This window comes from Vitis riparia, chromosome 9, assembly GCF_004353265.1.
Source record: "Vitis riparia cultivar Riparia Gloire de Montpellier isolate 1030 chromosome 9, EGFV_Vit.rip_1.0, whole genome shotgun sequence".
In the NCBI taxonomy this organism is placed as follows: domain Eukaryota; kingdom Viridiplantae; phylum Streptophyta; class Magnoliopsida; order Vitales; family Vitaceae; genus Vitis; species Vitis riparia.
The window spans coordinates 5,493,606-5,511,037 of NC_048439.1; the positions used below are offsets into that span (position 1 = coordinate 5,493,606).

The 17,432-nt window shown below is 33.8% G+C and overlaps 2 protein-coding genes across 6 annotated transcripts in view; both read left to right on the forward strand.

Moving 5' to 3' along the window:
- The first annotated feature begins 3,116 nt into the window (after positions 1-3,116).
- Positions 3,117-10,436, forward strand: LOC117922265. Its single transcript, XM_034840333.1, has 7 exons — positions 3,117-3,737; positions 5,092-5,399; positions 5,771-6,508; positions 7,218-7,346; positions 8,008-8,211; positions 9,056-9,256; positions 9,936-10,436. Exons 1-7 carry the CDS (start codon positions 3,473-3,475, stop codon positions 10,083-10,085), a joined length of 1,995 nt encoding a protein of 664 aa, XP_034696224.1. The 5' UTR covers positions 3,117-3,472; the 3' UTR covers positions 10,086-10,436.
- A 4,666-nt stretch (positions 10,437-15,102) lies between these two features.
- LOC117922073 (protein ANTI-SILENCING 1-like) overlaps positions 15,103-17,432 on the forward strand; it is a 32,739-nt gene continuing 30,409 nt past the window's right edge. For all 5 annotated transcript variants that reach the window (XM_034840079.1, XM_034840077.1, XM_034840078.1 and 2 more), the window contains exon 1: positions 15,103-15,568. The gene's annotated coding sequence lies outside the window, so the exon portion shown is untranslated. The remainder of the gene's footprint in view (positions 15,569-17,432) is intronic.

A 17,432-nucleotide genomic window follows, 5' to 3' on the forward strand; every position in this document is an offset into this window, starting at 1 on the left:
ATAGGTGTGTATTTTAAAATTTATTTAAAGAACAAATTTGGAGATGTAACATTATATTTGTGTGTGTATATATTTTTGGGTTGTAATATTAATGTTGTTAAATTTACAAATGGATCATCAAAACGATATCATCATTGGATGCTAACAAATTTTTAGACGAGATAATTGAAACTCGATTCACATCGTTTTTAAGTTTGTAATAAATCACCTAAACGATAGTGATCAAATGACATAAAAGATTTAATCTATTTGTATCGGATACTGAAATGGATATGATAAATGATATTTATTTTAAGAGCATAAATGTTTATGTGGAGTATTCACACAAACCACCCGTATTGAAGGCAGCTCATGGTGGTTGTGTTAGCATTAACATGACTCATCCAAATCTTGAAGAATAATTTCAATTGTGCACAATTGCAAACTAAGCTAATAAATGAGTGACATGTGGAAACATAATGAATCTCAATGTACTTGTAGATACTAATAGGTTTTTGTATGAGATGGTTAAAATTTCATTCATACCATTCTTTAATCTGTGATGGGTCACCCGAATGATAAGAAAGTTGAATCCATAAAAGACATAAATCTGTTTTTATCAGGCACTAATAAGTTTTCAGATGAAATGGTCAAAGCCTTATTCAAAATTTGACGGATATTATTTAATTACACTTGCTAATTAATTTTAACAATAATCAGCAACAAAATTTAGTCCCAAATTTCAATATTTTTTGTTAAAGATATTCAAAGGTAATCTCAAATTTCTAGTAACATTTGAAAATAAACTAAAAACAAGTGAACAAATAAAAAGAAAAAAGAGATTGATGTAATCTCAAAAGCATGTGAAAGTTTCAAAAATGGGAATTCCAATAGACTAAAAAATGAATTATTAAATTAAGTACAAGCCAAATACAAAAACATTAAAATACTCAAAATTAAATTTTATATATATATATATATATATATATATATATATATATTTATTTATTTATTTATTTATTTATTTATTTATTGTATGGAATCAAAGGTTAGTAGATAGGGATTACTTTAATTGTGATAAGGTGACCCAAAAACTTGCATGCGAGCTTCACCACTTTTTCCTTTTTGCCCACAAATTTAATACAACATTGGGATGAGATACATATAAGACAAGCCCAAATATTTGAATATCAAAAAGTAACCCCAACATTATATTAACGTTATCCAATAAAATTCAAATTAAGGATATGTTTATGCTTATAATTTACTTTATATGTTTGTATATAATTTATTTTTAGTTAAAAATAAAAAATAAAAAGGCTTTATTTAAAGCTGCATCGGTTGGTATATTTAGACCGAAATATCGGGAGGCGAAGCCGAAATTAGGGAAACGAAAAGCTGCAGGAATCGAACAGAATCTTTTAAAAAGAAAAATCTGACCGTTACAGCCAGCACCACCACGACACAGAAACACCAGTATCTTATTATTATTTTATTATTTATTATCTATTATTAATTAAGTTTATGATTTCTTTTTCAGGGCAGGGGACAGGCTGTACTGTTCAGCCACGTGGCAACCACTGCGATAAAGGTGGGACCGCACGCCTGGTACCTCGGGTGCTGCGGCGGTGGTGGTCACTGGCCAGACGTGACCGGTCGGTGGTTTTAGATTTCTGGTCCCGACCGCGATCTCCTTCCCCTATAACGGTCACGTTCTCGGGCGCCGTTTCCTCTGTTGTCATTCATTTCCTCGCCGCCCTTTATTTTCCTTTAATTACACTTGGAGTTAGTTTTTTTGTTCCTTGATCCTCTTTTTTATTTATTCATTTAAATATAAGAATTAAAATTTAAAAATCTTTCATTAAAGCTATAAAAAAAATTATGGGTTTAGTTTTCTCCTTTACCCTATCCGGAAGAAGTATGTTTCCAAAATCATAAAATAAACAAATTTATAAAATACAAATTTTAAACACTTACTTAAAAATAATAATTAATATTTTGATTAAAAATACGATTTTTGTCATATACTACATTTTAATGATATAATTACAATTTTTGACCATTTTAAGTACTATTTTTAACAGATGAAGATATAAAACTTAAATTATTTTAAAAGGTCTTCTCCTATAATTATTTTTATATGACTGTATATAAATACAAATACATTTTTTTCTTCGTTTTTTTGCAAACTCTCGTACTTATATGATCTTGTTTTTAGTTAAAACTCCTCAAAATTAAAATTTTTATTTTTAAAATATGAAAAATTTTCTTATGTAAAATAAAATCGATCTTTTAAAAGAGGTAATATTTTCTATTTTTTTTAAAAATAACTGTTCAAATAAAATTAATCAAAAGCTCTTATTAAGCTTAAAAAAAAAAAAAAAAAGGTTTTTAACTTTTTAAAAGTTGGGACCGAAAAAATAATTATTAAATTTTAAATTTTAAATTTAAAAAAAGAAACTTCGCAATTAAGTATCCAAATTTAAAAATGATGTACAAATGGCTTTAAATGATTTAAAATAGTGGGTAAGATGTCACATCTTTTAAAGACAATATTCTAATGTAATGAAGCTATTTTTACCTCATTTGATCATTACTTACAATCAGCAAAAGGGCAAAAAAATTATTTATTTATTTTTTTAATTTTCATCAAATTATTACTATTTTTATTTGCAAATGATTAATTACCTTGACCCAAAAATTCAAGTATTGAATGGTAGGTGAAGGAAAGTACTTAATTTTCAAATTTTGGTACTCATCCCAATCGGAAATCATGGGTATTCAACTTAAACGACGTCGTTTCAAACAACGTATCGAAATTCAAATTAGGCAAATTCAAAAACCTGAGGGAATGATGAAAACCCAACGTTATGACAATTTGGTCCAACCAAAGCCCCACAAATTCGTAGGGATACCCAAATAATTCTAAACTATTGGTAGGGTCAATTTCGTCATTATGAAAAGCTGCCAGGTATGCACCAGGTAGGAATAGAGTGTGGTGCGACCATGTCAGATTAATTGTTCTAATTAATCAGGATTTTTCTCAGCAATTAACGATCAAGTAAATAAATAATATTTATTTTATTTTATTTTATTTATATATAAAAAAAAATAGGGGAGAGAGAGAGGGAGAGAAAAAGGGAAGGGAGAAAAACTCTAGAGCCTCTGCTTTCAAAAACAACTTGAATTGCAGCTCAAGAGAATCTCCGATTGGAGCTCTGGGACCTCCGAAACCCTAGCCATGGCGTGTTCTCAGAATGCCCCCATTCAGGTATGGTAATTACGCTTTCGCCATTGGCACGCCGGGGAATGGCCAGGGAGAGGAAGAGGGAGAGAAACGAAGCTGTTTCGTCCACCGGGCCAATAAGGGGTAGGGTTTCGCCAATCCGGTCTCGATCTCGATCTCACCGGAGTCCGACATAGATTGCGCAAAAAAGCGGCGACGAGCTTAAACGTCTGATCAATTTGGGCGAGATTTGAAGGCGTTTTGGCCATGGCGGCTTACAAAGGAAGCCTCGAGAAGCTTCGGAGGTGCGTTCGGATGGTGTTTGTGATGGTGGTGATGGTGACTTCGCTTCTGGTGATGTCTCTGCCGCTCCTGGTGGCTCTGGGAGACGTGGTGGTGCCATGCTTATTGATTTCTAGCTTCACGTGCGTCAGGTGCTATGGCTTCAAAGAACACCTGAATCGATACGCTTTCAAGAGCTCCTTGATTGATATTCCTCTCGTTTCCATCACCAGATCTCTCATAATTACATGTACGTTCCGTGATTTTCATTTCCTCTGATGCCTCTGTTTTTTTTCCTTTTTCGTATGTTTATTTTATTTTATTTTTTACTTTTAATTTTTTTAAAGCCAGAGTTGGTAATTTTTCTAATTTTAATTTTTGGTTGTTTTCGAGGAATTCAAACTAAAATTGTGCCTTCTAATTTTATTTTTGATTTGGCTTTCCTTTGCTCTTTTCTTCTCCCAGTCTTTTTCCAACAATTTTTGGTTGCCTTTTGAAACTGTTCTTTTAAGTTTTTTTTTTCCCCGAATAATCAAATCTACATTTATACAATCTTTCCTTTCGGTCTGTTTGGTTTCTGAAAAAATGTAGGAAAATGAAGAAAATTGACATTTGAATCCTACATTTAAATTTTATTTTTTCTTTAAAGTTTGTAATTATTGTTCTAGCTTCCGAAAACGGAAACAATGCCAAATGGATGGATTCGGCTCAGCCAGGCGGAGGCCTTTGTTTTGTTTTGTTTTACATTTTTTTTTTCAGGTTATAGGTAATAAAAAAAATTTATGATTCAAAATTTTAATTGTTTATCTTCTTAAAGTTTTTTCGGACAAACACAGATTTATATGTTGTTTTACTTTTTAATGAAGAACTAAGTGCTGATAAGATTGCTTTTCATTTTAGTTTTCTTAAACAGAAAACATTTGTGCTCTGCTTGGTTGCTGTGAAAATTCGGGATAAAAAAACCAGAGAATAATATAATTATTTGGCTTTTGCTGTGGGTTTTTTTTATTCCTCTATTTTTTAGCCTACGAAACATGAGGATAATTTTCTATAATGTCTAGTTTTATTAATTTATTTATTTTAAAAAAAAAAAATTGCCCAAAACCACATGTGGCATCAGATTCAAATGTCGTTAGTTTTAGTTTCTCAGCTACCAAAGGAGGGTTTTCCTAATTTTCGTCTATCATATCTGGGCAGTACTATATTTTGCATAAGATCAATCATTAATGAACTTTTTCTAAAAGGTTTTACCTGACAACTCTTTTTTTATAACTATCCAGCTTTACCCTTTGTTTGACATACTGATAACTGCTTCATTTGTTTCCTGAGGAAAAAATAAATGCATATTAGTGTGCTTATAATATCCAATTTGGTGCTCAACAAGAAATTTTTTTTGACTGAATTAAGTCTTTATTTAAGTTGAGATTTCATAGTCTTATGAATTAAACCAGAGAAAAGGTACAAGTTCGAAATCGCTTTCTTCAATTCCTTGAGCAATTCAACTTCTAACAGTGAAGAATTGATGGATCTTCACTTAATAGGTCCATAAAAAGAAAGAGTAAGCATTTCAATTTTCTGCTCATTGATTCGTTTCATGATCACAGGTGTTTATTCAATGTGCGACGGCCCTGCACTCTCTCACGGACCATATCTTGGAACTGTGACATTGTGTTCTATTTCTTCAATTCTACTTCTTTCAGTCAAGGCTTGTGTTTTCACCATGAATTCTGAGATGGAGGCTGAAGCTTCATCTTCCCTTGCCAAACAGAAGCTTCATTTGAAGAAGTCATGGGGAATGCCTGTTTTGTTTCTATCCTCAGTGGTCTTTGCTCTTGGCCATATTGTGGTTGCCTATAGAACAAGCTGCAGAGCACGGAGGAAGCTCCTGTTTCACCGAGTTGACCCTGAAGCAGTAAGTTTGCAACACTTTTGTTATTAATTTTTCTGATTTCACTGGCATTTGCATCATGCAAGAGTGGAATCTACCTGTTTTCACAGGCATTTAATGAAAGGAAACAGAAATTGTTGATGGATATGTAAAAGTTTGTTTTTTCTACACGTAACATGCTCTTGCCCATTGCATGAGTATGTCTCTTTCTTCGATTTTAGCTGTCAAAAGAAGGAAAGACCTTTAAATTGGTGAATGGGTCTGCTTCCATGGCATTAATTTTTCAAATTCAATTTCTTAATTATTTTTAGATTTTTCAATAGCTTTTGCAACATATAGAACCGCAAATATGTAAGTCTGTAATTTCTTCTCACTACTCTTTATCACATAACCAGGTACTTTCATGCAAAAATGTTTTCTCTGCCTACCAGAAGGTCCCACGATCTCCAACTCCTTCTGCAGGGAAAACCCCCAAAAGTGACAGTGAAATGAGGCGGAAGCCTCTAGGGACAGCTCGTGATGATGGGGAACTTCCAGTCAGATTGCTTGCTGACATTGACAGCTTATTCATTGCCTGCCAGGGGCTTACACTCCATTATAAGCTCGGCATGTCTGGTTCACCTCCTCGGTCCTTATCCTCTGCCACCTTTCTTGAACCCAACTCTGGCTGCAGTTCAAGTCAAATGACCCTTGGAAAGCTAAAACTTGAAAGGCTGCCATCAAGTGTTTTATCTAAAACCCAGTATCATCTTCATAGAAGTTACAGTAATCAGTTTCCAAGCTCTTCCCTATATACTCCACTGCTGGATGGTTCTGCATCTCCACATGTTCTTTTATCTGAAGAAATTCCTGTTCTGAGACTAGATGATGCTGTTGATGAGAATGAACCGAGTGACATAAACTCTGTAACTTTAGATCGAGGTCTGGAAGGAACTGGGAAGTTTGGTATTGTTTTGGTCCATGGTTTTGGAGGAGGAGTTTTCTCATGGAGGCATGTGATGGGGGTGCTGGCTCGGCAGGTTGGTTGCACTGTTGTTGCTTTTGATCGGCCTGGTTGGGGGTTAACTTCTAGGCCACGCCGAAAGGATTGGGAGGAAAAACAATTGCCTAATCCTTACAAGCTTGAGACTCAGGTAATTTTTTACTCTCGGATGAGTGTTATTTGGTTGTTGTATTTAGTTGTAGGCGGAATATAAAACAAAGTTAAATCTCTGGTGGAGTTTCTACTTGGAGAATCCAGTTGAAGTGTTGCCTTTACTTCTGGATAAACCCAAAGAAAGAAAAGGGAAATCATAAAGATAAAAGAACACACACATAGATATATAGCTGAAGTGTATAGCCTCTTTTTCTTGTCAGATGTGCCTGTCACCCTATCCTACATAACTGCCATTATATTTTCAGTGCTTCCTGAAAAGTAATATAGGTTACTAAAATCCTCTAGGGAACCCAACAAAGTTGTCTGTATGCATTAAATATTGGGAGAGGCATCTCATCAGAAGAAAAATTGCATGTGGTCATGGTTAATGGTGAAGTTAATCATAATGAGACTGTTGGTATTGGACTTACAACTTCCTTCATGCAATCCTGTTCCAAGATCATTAACCTGGGAAGGATTGTCAATTATTTCTCTCAATCAACATTTGTGAATCAAAACAGTTGAAAGGTCTTAAAGTTTCAGTGAGTTTAAAAGTGGAACCTGAATTCACTGAGGTTAAAGACTGTGAAGCATCTGTTTTTTAATACAATAATTTATATGGTCTCCACTTTATTATCCTTCTGTGATATTCTTTCATATCCTTTATGCTCCAATGTTTTGATTTTTGTTCCTTTCAATATTTTCAGGTAGACCTGCTTCTTTCTTTCTGTTCGGAGATGGGATTTTCTTCTGTCATACTCATTGGTCATGATGATGGAGGCCTGCTTGCCTTGAAAGCTGCACAAAGAGTCCAAGAGTCTATGAATTCAGTCAACGTGAGTAACCACTTCATTTTATACTCCAAGAAGACCCCTTTTAGTAGATAAAAAATGTTCGCAGCTAAGCATTTTGGCTTTCTTTTTTCAAATGTACACTTCAAGTCCAAATTATTTGCCTAAATAGCCATATTGTGTCAAATATGATGTGGGAAATGCATTAGTTTCAGTTTTACACTAGCATTGTGGGTTCCTGGTAGTTTGACTGTCTTCTAATGATGCTTGATTTAATTCTCTGTTTGGTAATAAACTCACTCCCATTACTTGATTAGATCTTATGGTATCTTGAACTCTGGTTAACATAGGAGAAAACGAATTGATGTCTTTTTTTATTTTTATTTTTCTTTTTGGTTCAAAGTAGGATTGAAGAGCTTGTAACAAATCAAAGGTCCTTGAACGTCTCTAACAAAATCATGACTTCATGGAATTTCATTGTTGAAGTAAATTTTTTGAATTTGTACAAAACCATTCAGGTTATTTATTTATTTTTAGAATTTTTAGAATTTGTAATAAATGGAGTTTTGGTTCAAAATGCAGCTACAAAGCTGTAATTATTTTTCCTTTTTTATTTATTTATTTTTAACTTCTAACATTCTATACAAATGGAGGTCTCCAAGGTTCTCCTCACTTCTCATTTGTACATCTTTGATAAATCATTCAGGTTACAATTAAGGGGGTGGTATTGCTAAGTGTAAGCTTGACAAGAGAATTAGTTCCTGCTTTTGCAAGGATACTGATGCGCACTTCTCTTGGAAAGAAGCACTTGGTTCGTCCTCTACTGCGGACAGAAATTACTCAGGTGGTGAATCGACGTGCATGGTATGATGCTACCAAGCTAACAACAGATGTTTTAAGCCTCTATAAGGTATGTTTTCTCTTCCTAAAAATCAAAGCAAAGTTCTAGCATATTACTGGTTGCAACTTTGCAAAAGTATAGCATTTATTATTTTTCCAATTTATACCACATAAATTCTTTGTGGAGTTGAGTTGCTAATTATCATGCCATCAAATTATGTCATTCATGCATATTAATTATTTGAAGAGCCAACTAGTCATATGACAGTGCAAAAAAATGTCATTCTTCAGAATCCTGGCTCCTTCTAGATTAAAATTCCAAAACAATAAGACATCACTATCAGCATCAGTTTTCATGGTGCCTTAACCCACTCATATATCTAGTCATCGCTCGCTCTGAAAAGTGATGCTGATAGTTATGTCTTCTTTCGCCAAATCTCAAATTTCATAAGGTTTTTGGTCTTTTGAGTTTTTTCAGGGAGCGTGGAGGAAAGTTGCGTTGGTGTCAACTTTTCCTTCCATTTGCCTGCTTACCTTTCCCTTGTATTAGGGAAAGTTGGCCCAATATTCCCTTTAATTTGCAATGTCCACCCAGCTCATGCTTCCCCAAAAGGCAATGAATTGCAGGAATGTGATCTCTCTATCAAATCCTGCTGCTTCCCTAACAAGTCAATATAAATTTTCTATAAATGTTGAATAAACATGGTCAACTTTTTTTGTTGAACTATAGTGAAGTCCTCCTTGGCATCACTCAACCTATTCTTGGTCATCTGCACATTAGTTTCAGCATATTTCCCAAGCTTATGAGTTTAATGCAGTGCACAGCTGTGATACTTAGCTTTTTAAAATTTTTAAAATGTAAATTCCATTTTTTTACCATTCATTTGCTTAACTGCTCTGTGGTATGCGATCAGGCCCCACTATGTGTGGAAGGTTGGGATGAAGCACTACATGAGATAGGTAAATTATCATATGAGACAGTTCTTTCACCACAAAATGCAACATCATTGCTGCAAGCAGTTGAAGACCTGCCAGTTTTGGTTATTGTGGGCGCTGAAGATGCTCTTGTCTCTATAAAATCTGCTCAAGCTATGGCTTCAAAACTTGTAAATTCTGTAAGTATTTCTCTGCTGAGCTTGGTGATGTTACTTGTAATATGTTTGGAGTCTTGGAACCAAATCAAACTCAATGATCCACTGGGTCTGACCTTGCTGTAAGAGTAAAGTTAGGTCTTTGAACTGAGTTCTCCAACTCAAATCTTTCTAAGCAACCTGGCAAAACAGTGTCCATTTTGCTTCAAGATAACGTCCCCACCATTCCGTTTGTTCATACAGTAATAACCAACTGCCACTGCCATGTCAGTTGGATGGTTTTATAAGACATCAATCCAAGGATATATTAATCTCCTTGAGATCATTTAGTTAACTGAAGATGGGGTGTGCGTTTTTAGCCCTTTTAATACTTGAAAAATTTTATTTTTCAAGTGTTAGAAATGCTAAAAACACTTCTCGAAATCACTGTCAAAGGCACTCTTAGCGGTGAAAATTTGTTTAGCAAAATAGTGAGGGTGAAGAAACTGGTGTTTCCAGGTGTTTCCTTCTTGAGAACGAAAATCGAATATAATAAAATTAGTCAGAAATGAAGTATTTTCAAATTATTAATCTTTATATTTACTCTCCATTTTCTTTTTCTTACATTTTCTCTCTGTTTTTTCAAGAACCAAAGATAGGGTAAACATACAAACAACTTCTTGATTAATTTTTCTAATCCTTGTATGATTTATTGTCCTTGCAGAGACTGGTTGCGATATCTGGATGCGGCCACCTTCCACATGAGGAATGCCCCAAGGCGTTACTTGCTGCTATATCACCCTTCATAAGCAGACTCTTACTCAAACCCGACTTGTCAGACCAACAGCATACTTCCTTTTTAGCTTATGAATAGAGTTTTAATCTCTTGTGGAAGGGGTCTTTTCCCTCTGGTTTTTTCTTTTTCTCCCTTTCATTTTCCCTCTTTATTTTCTTCTCAATTGCTCCTAGAGAGAGAGATTAATGCCATCTCTTCTTTAGGGTATTTTTGATGTGTTAGTCCGGAGCCTCACCCTGACCCTAATTCTCCAGGGTTTCAGAGCTTCTCTCTCACCTGTAATTTTTTCTTTTTTTTGGTTAAGGTTTAATTTTTATCAGGGCTTGTTTGGACAGTAGATGTTATTTACCACTTAAGGAGTGGAAATAACATATATTTGTACATTTTTCTGATTGTCAATGCATTTATATTTGAGCATGGTTTGCTTCATAGAAGTCCCTTCAATTATCCATCCTTCCCAAGTTCAATATAAATAAAAGGCTGTGAACAACTTCAATCCTTTGATGTTCCGTAAAACTTGGGCTGAGGCCCACTTTAAGTGCGCAGCAAGTTTGGGCCTGACTCTAAAAGGCTTGAATCGTTCAAAATAAGCAAAAAATGCGCAGGCCCAAACGCTTGTTCTTTGTAATCCCTTAAAATTCTCTTCTTCATTGAAAAGAAGAAATAAAAGGAAAATGAGAGAGACATCCAAGGATCACCGATCACACCCAAAAACAGTTTTCTATTTTCAAAAACAGAAAACTGTTTTTAAATTGTTTGGTAGTTATTCTCCGAAAATAATATTTTAAAAATAAATTAATTTTTTATTCCTCAACTTATTTTTTAGCTCCGCCATTCGCGTTGGACACCCTTTAATGTCAAACCAAAGGCATTTTAGATATTCAGTGAAAGGATATTTTTGTATTAAAAAAATTCTTGGTTCAAGACGGATGTGTAGGCTTTTTTGCTACATACACTTGAAAAAGAAAATATTTTTCTCGGGAATCGTACGAGAAAATCTTCTGCAATGAGTGAGAAAATGAGAACGGTCCAAAAAGTAAAAGATCATATCTTGACCCATTTCCGTTTATAGCGGCACGAGAAATTCCCATTTCTTGGAATTGGCATCCTGCAATGATGTCAGTTATCGTATATAAGAAGATAGCCAACACAAGAGTCATGGGATTAGGACTAGTAGGAAAGGGTTGAAGGGAGACGGAGTACAGGGCAGGCGCCTCTGTAAAGAGGGGGTTTTTTCTGCCAGGGGTTTAGAGCTTAGTTTGGACAGTTAGGGGCTGTAGGGATTTTCAAAGAAGGTTTTGAAGCCTTCTCGGAAAAGGAAAGAAAAGATTCGTGAAAGGTATATTTGGCAAACTTTGGACATTAAGGGATTTTTTTTTATAATTGTACGGTGAATTTAAAATTAATTTTAAAAAATATAGTACATTGAAAAATATTTTCAAATTTATGACACTTTTTACCACTTTGAAAATATATTTTTCATCATTTTTATATCAAAGAAACACGTTTAAATGTCGACATTTTTTACAATTCTATAAAATTGAATTTATATTAAAAGTGTCTTTTAAAAAGATATTTTTCATAATTTTTATATCAGTTGCATAATAAAAAAAATTGAATTTATACTAAAAATGTCTTCTTAAGAGACATTTTCTATCATTTTATAAAATTAAATTTATATTAAAATGTTTTATTTCGAGATACACTTTTAGTATAAATTTAATTTTTTTGATATATAACTAATATAAAAATTGTAGAAAGTATTTATTTAAAAGACACATTTAGTATAAATTCAATTTTGTGGAATTATAGAGACGTGTTCAATGTAAATTATTATTATTATTTTTTCACTGTGTGACAATATGAAAATCATTGAAGATGTCTATTTAATAAACATCTTTAGTATAAATTTGATTTTATGGTATTATGGAAATGATATTTCTTTAATATAAATTTAATTTTTTTAAATGTGTATGACTAATAAAAAAATTATAAAAAAAATGTCTTTTAAAAATATACTTTTAGTATAAATTTAATTTTATGAAATTATGGAAGATGTCTCTTAAAAATACATATTTAATGTAAATTCAATTTTTTTTTAACATATATAGTTGATATAAAAAAAATATTTAAGGTGTCTTTTCAATAAACACATTTCAAAGTGTCAAAAGGTGTTGTAAATTTCTCAATAGTTTTATAAAGGTCGTATTTTAAGATTTTTTTAAAGTATCACTTTTTAATAATTATTTTTTATAATATTCATACAAATTAAAAAAGCCCATCAAATAAGGGCTTTTGGGTGTTACTAAACAACTCATATAAAGATAAAAATAAGTCGATAATAATTTTATGCATGCACAATGACTACAAAAATTAAATGAAATTTATTATTCGATGCTCATAAAATTGAATGAATTTATATGTAATATGAGTTTTTTGAACTTGTTTACAACCAATATATTTACCCTACCTCTTATTAGAATGGGAGGGTTGAATAAGAAGGGTAATCGACGATTATCGAGTAAGATATTTACCCCACCTTTCTGCTATCTGTCGAAAAGTGATGGGCTCGCTTTTGATAAACGAGTTAAAGAGAGTGAAAGACTTGTCGTCTATGAAAATGATCATCATACCAACCCATCATAGCACACAAAAATGGGAGAAAAAGGCCAAGTCACCATTTCAAGTCGTACCATATTCAATTTTATGCCCAAGCTTTGTACATATTTGGTGTGTTGATAAAGTTTTGCGGGCCATGCATTAAGTTAAGAATATAAATTACATGACCAAAATGGATCATTTTGAACATTCATTTCAAAAAATTTCAAGAACCTGTTTCATTTGGAAGGAAAAATTTAAATTTTGCATGCACAATTCGCAAGTCAAGTTCTAGAGTAGCAAGCTTTCAGAGCTACCCTATAATGGATCATTAATAGCGATTGGACATAGAGCCTTAAGCCTATGGTCTCGGGCCTTTCCCATTTATGGAACATGAAATTGATTGGATGGGCTGTTGAAGAAAGGATGATATTGCAGTAAATGGAAATGGTTTCATAAACCAAAGAGGAGAAAATTGGGGGTCACCCGGGAAAGCAGCTTTGGAATGACATTGACACACACACACGGATTGGAATCAAAATTATGACCAATACTAATACGATACATATAATAACGGGATTGAAATTGGTATGAAGTAATAAGATTTAAATGTACATATAATACGACTTGTGTCGAGATAGAAGAAACGTCGGCACAAAGCAAAAGCCGTTCGGCCATTTATGTTCATCTTGGAGCCTCCTCCCTCCATAATGGCCAAGGTGGCAGAAAACTGCTACCTAGTCAATGTCTACACTTCGGCGCATTGGGTTTCGCCGGCGAATCACGCATTGGAAAGCGCGTGGAATCGTCCCTGTCATACACCCTCTGCCACCCTCACTTCCTTTTCAAACCATCTTCGCGAGTGCCCATCACCTCTTAACTTTACCTCATGAATACGTGCCTACTTTCCGCTGCATTCCTCCTATTCATGAAAACAAAAATAAAATCACACTTTGAAATATAAATTTATGATATCATTTCCGAAATTCATTAACTTTCTAAAAATAAATCAAAATTTTATTTTAATTTATAAAAAGCAATTTTTGTTGATTACGAGCCAACTAGAGTAGGTCCGTATAGCTTGATGGAAGTTAGACAACATTCTCCCTTTTTTTGTGTCTCTTGGAAAGTCTGCGTAGCAATAATGAAACTGGGTGGACTCATTTCCTACACAAAATGATGTCCGGATAGGTGGTCCGGACATGTCCCTCCAAAGTTTAAGTCAAGCAATAATAACTCAAATTGCTTAGTGGGAGAGAGTCATACTAGACACTTTGATTTTTCTCCTGTAATAATGATTGTCCTCATCAGCTAACCTGTTATATCTTTGATTATGTAGTCGCATGTTCTCTTAGCCTATTGACGGTATGGGTTTATGTGCAACAATTAATTGACATGGACTTATGGGTTAAATGGAGTTCCATCGGCCATTCACATGTTAGGCGTGAATACGCATGCCAGTAGGTCTTGAAGACTTGACAGGACAGTTCTTCCTGTTTGAGGGGTTTGGACTCCTCTCGCCATTTTGGCTCTATAAGGGAAAGGACCTTTCTCACGCTTGGTGCTAGATGAAACTAGTCTTGGTCCGAACAAAACAACGTAGATGAGTTGCATACTTGTGCTAGATAGTCAAGGTGTCCGAATTGAAAAAAGAACACATGGAGGGAAACTCCCCTATAATTCCTATTTATTTTCTCTAACAAAAGTATTTAAGAAAAATAATATCATTGTAATTATTTTTTTATAATTATTAATTAGTATTGACTCATAGCTCTAACTGCCTATTATATCTTCAATTTTATCATTTATTAAAAAAAAGATCTTAAATGATATTTATTTATTCATATTATTGGAAATATATTATGTTAAAATGCAAAAATAATTTTCACTTAAAAAAATAAAATCCACATATTTAAAATTATAAATATAAATTCAAATGAATCAAACTATTTTTTCGTATTATTACATAAATTTCCAACACTTTATAAGTATAAGTACCTTTTAATCATGTAAACATGTTTTAAAGTCGTGAAAGTCCCTTTGAATCGATAGCGGATTATATCTACGTGATTAGATACGAATCGTTAAAGCGTGATAAAGGAATAAGTATGAGACCCATTTTAAAGCCATTAGGGTTTGTTTGGTTCAAAATGCATGATATATCTAAAATTAGACGTGGGTTCTTACTATGCAATAAAAGAATAATATGATATTTATATTTTAAAAACAATTTTTATTTATTAAAAATTATAAATATACGTGGCTTTTTGGTCAAAAGTGGTTTGAATTTAAATAAGTATAAAAATTTGATGTTGGTTATTTTTATAAAAAAATATTTTAGGAAAATAAGATATTTTTGTAAAATAGGTTGATTTTTGGAACCTGTCACGCAGATATCCTTTATTATAAAGCCTGGCAACAAAGAAACGAACTCGCAACGCGCGTGAGTTGGGAATAGGCATTCGGAATAGATGTCTCTTAGTCCTCCCTTCTAACAGCTTGAACTGCAGCCTGAACACAGAGGTGGTCACAATCACTCTACGGACATAATTCAGGTATCACCACCGGCGCATGTTAGCCCATTTCTTCCGCTGCCTTTCCCACTGACACAGGCTTTGTTCTTCTTCATCTCGTTCCATTTTTTTATCTTTGTCTCACCCAAAAGCAGCACCCTCAACCCTCCAAAGGCCTTTCTCTCTGTGAGCCTGTTTTCCCTCTATAAAACCCTTTCTCAGTTTCTCTCTCTGAGTCTCATGATTTTGTGGGTGATATGTTGTTTCTATGGTTCTCCTTTCTTTAGAAGTGAACACCCATTTGTTATTGTAACCACCCAGACCCCATTGAACTTCTCTCGCTACAGCTCTCTCTAGAACAGTCTCTCCGTAACAGTGGCATTGTCATTTTTCATGAGTTTCAACTGTTGTACAACTTTAAAATGTTGTTCAATCTTGACGAACATCAAGGTATTTTTCTTCTCTCTCGTTTTTTCTTTCTCTTTAAATTTTTATGTAACGCTCACGCTCTGGTTTTGTTCAAATGGGTTTCGTTTTGTCTGTGAATGGAAAAAAAAATTGGTCCATTGCTTTGGTTGTTTTCTTCCTTGTACAAGGGGTATAGAAAATGACTGATCCTTTGTTTGGCTGTGGAGAAAACCGAGGGAAAGAATAGGACGGCGAAGGTCAATGGACGGGGGTCTATGATTTTGGATTTTCGTTTGTTTTCTTTTCCTCCAGTTTCTCAACGATCAAACAGAGCACGAATGTAGAAGACTGCCCCACCACTGATGGAGATGGTATGCTTAAAGAAGGATTTTGTACTGTTTTTGTGTGTCAAATGAAGTGCAAAGGCAGACGCGCACTTTAGGTGGTTTGGGAAAATTTGCTGCGTGGAAAACAAAAACCATGTTAGGGATAAAGGATACAACAAAACCCTCTTAAAATTGGACTCTGAAATAAAAAAAAACAAAAACTAGAAAGAAATCACTCCAGGAAGCTCGAGTGTAAAAATATGATCCAAAAATGTTTTGCATGGAATTGCTATCCTACCCCGTTTTTGGTATGTTGTCATAGGACTCACTTGCAGGTTCTGGAAGTCGAGTAGCAGAAATGCATGGTACTTCCAAGCTTGCTGCAGTAGATGATGTGTAACACTAACATCATCTGCATGACAAAGAATAATAACACTTATATCGGAGATGTTCATACTTTTGCATAATCCAGTTGGCCATGTGAACCAATCCGGTAGGTGTTAGGAAAATTAGTATGTCTCTGCTAATTGTTTCAGTTAGGCTGCGTAAATATCATTGAACCAATCCTATGCCATGCTAGGTGTTAGGTTGTTCCCGTGGCAACATGAGAAGTTGGCTCTAATTTTGACAAACCACTTGCATTGAGTTAGACGCAATTTCTTCACTTGATTTCTTTTTTTAATAGGCAAAGATCACTTATATTAACAAAGCCTAACAAAAGGGTGCACAAAAGCATACACAATGTATGCAAGGATGCCAAGAGGCCAAACAAGGCAATGGAGTACACGAAAAAACACCAACCATGTCTTACTCTTTACTTGATGTTACTTATGGCAATAAGCATTTACTCATTTTCATCTTTTGGATACTTATGGCTACAAACAATTTTGGCAATAAGCGATCATAGATAAGTTTCATTATCGGTAATTGGAGTTTTGCATTGGGCTTAGGATAGTAAATTCCTTTATGGTGAAGTTTTGATGGAAAGTATCTTAAATTCCTATTTGGAACATGGTTTTTTTTTTTTTTTTTATATATTATTATTGCATAAAATTTTTGTCTATTTATATTTTTGAATATTGGTATTTCCTAGTAAAAAAAAAAAGTTTTTCTTATAGAGTTAGTAAAGATTTTAGTTATGAGGGGAGAAAGATATGTGATTGAAATAAACTTGTAAGACTACACTAGGAAAAAGTGAGGCGCACTTAATATAGAAGGGCTCGAGTTTTACAGTGTAGATATTAGGAATGGGGAAATATGAGAAGGTTCAGGACTCTAGACATATGTTTGATTTCTCTCATCTTTGGATGTGCACATGGTTGATTGAACTACATTAAAATCTTATGAACTTTTATGGTGAATTTCCTTTATCATTATGTTGGTGTATTAACTTCTGGCATTGAAGCTTCCACTAGCACAACGAAGCTCATCAGTTGTTTTCACCCACACTTGTGGTCATATATATATATAAACTATGTTAATTTTTTATTTGTTTCTCCATCATTTTTATTCTTATTTTCTAACTTTATGTGAAAACAAGTAGCAATAAACAAGAGAACAAAAATAAACGAGAAAACAAT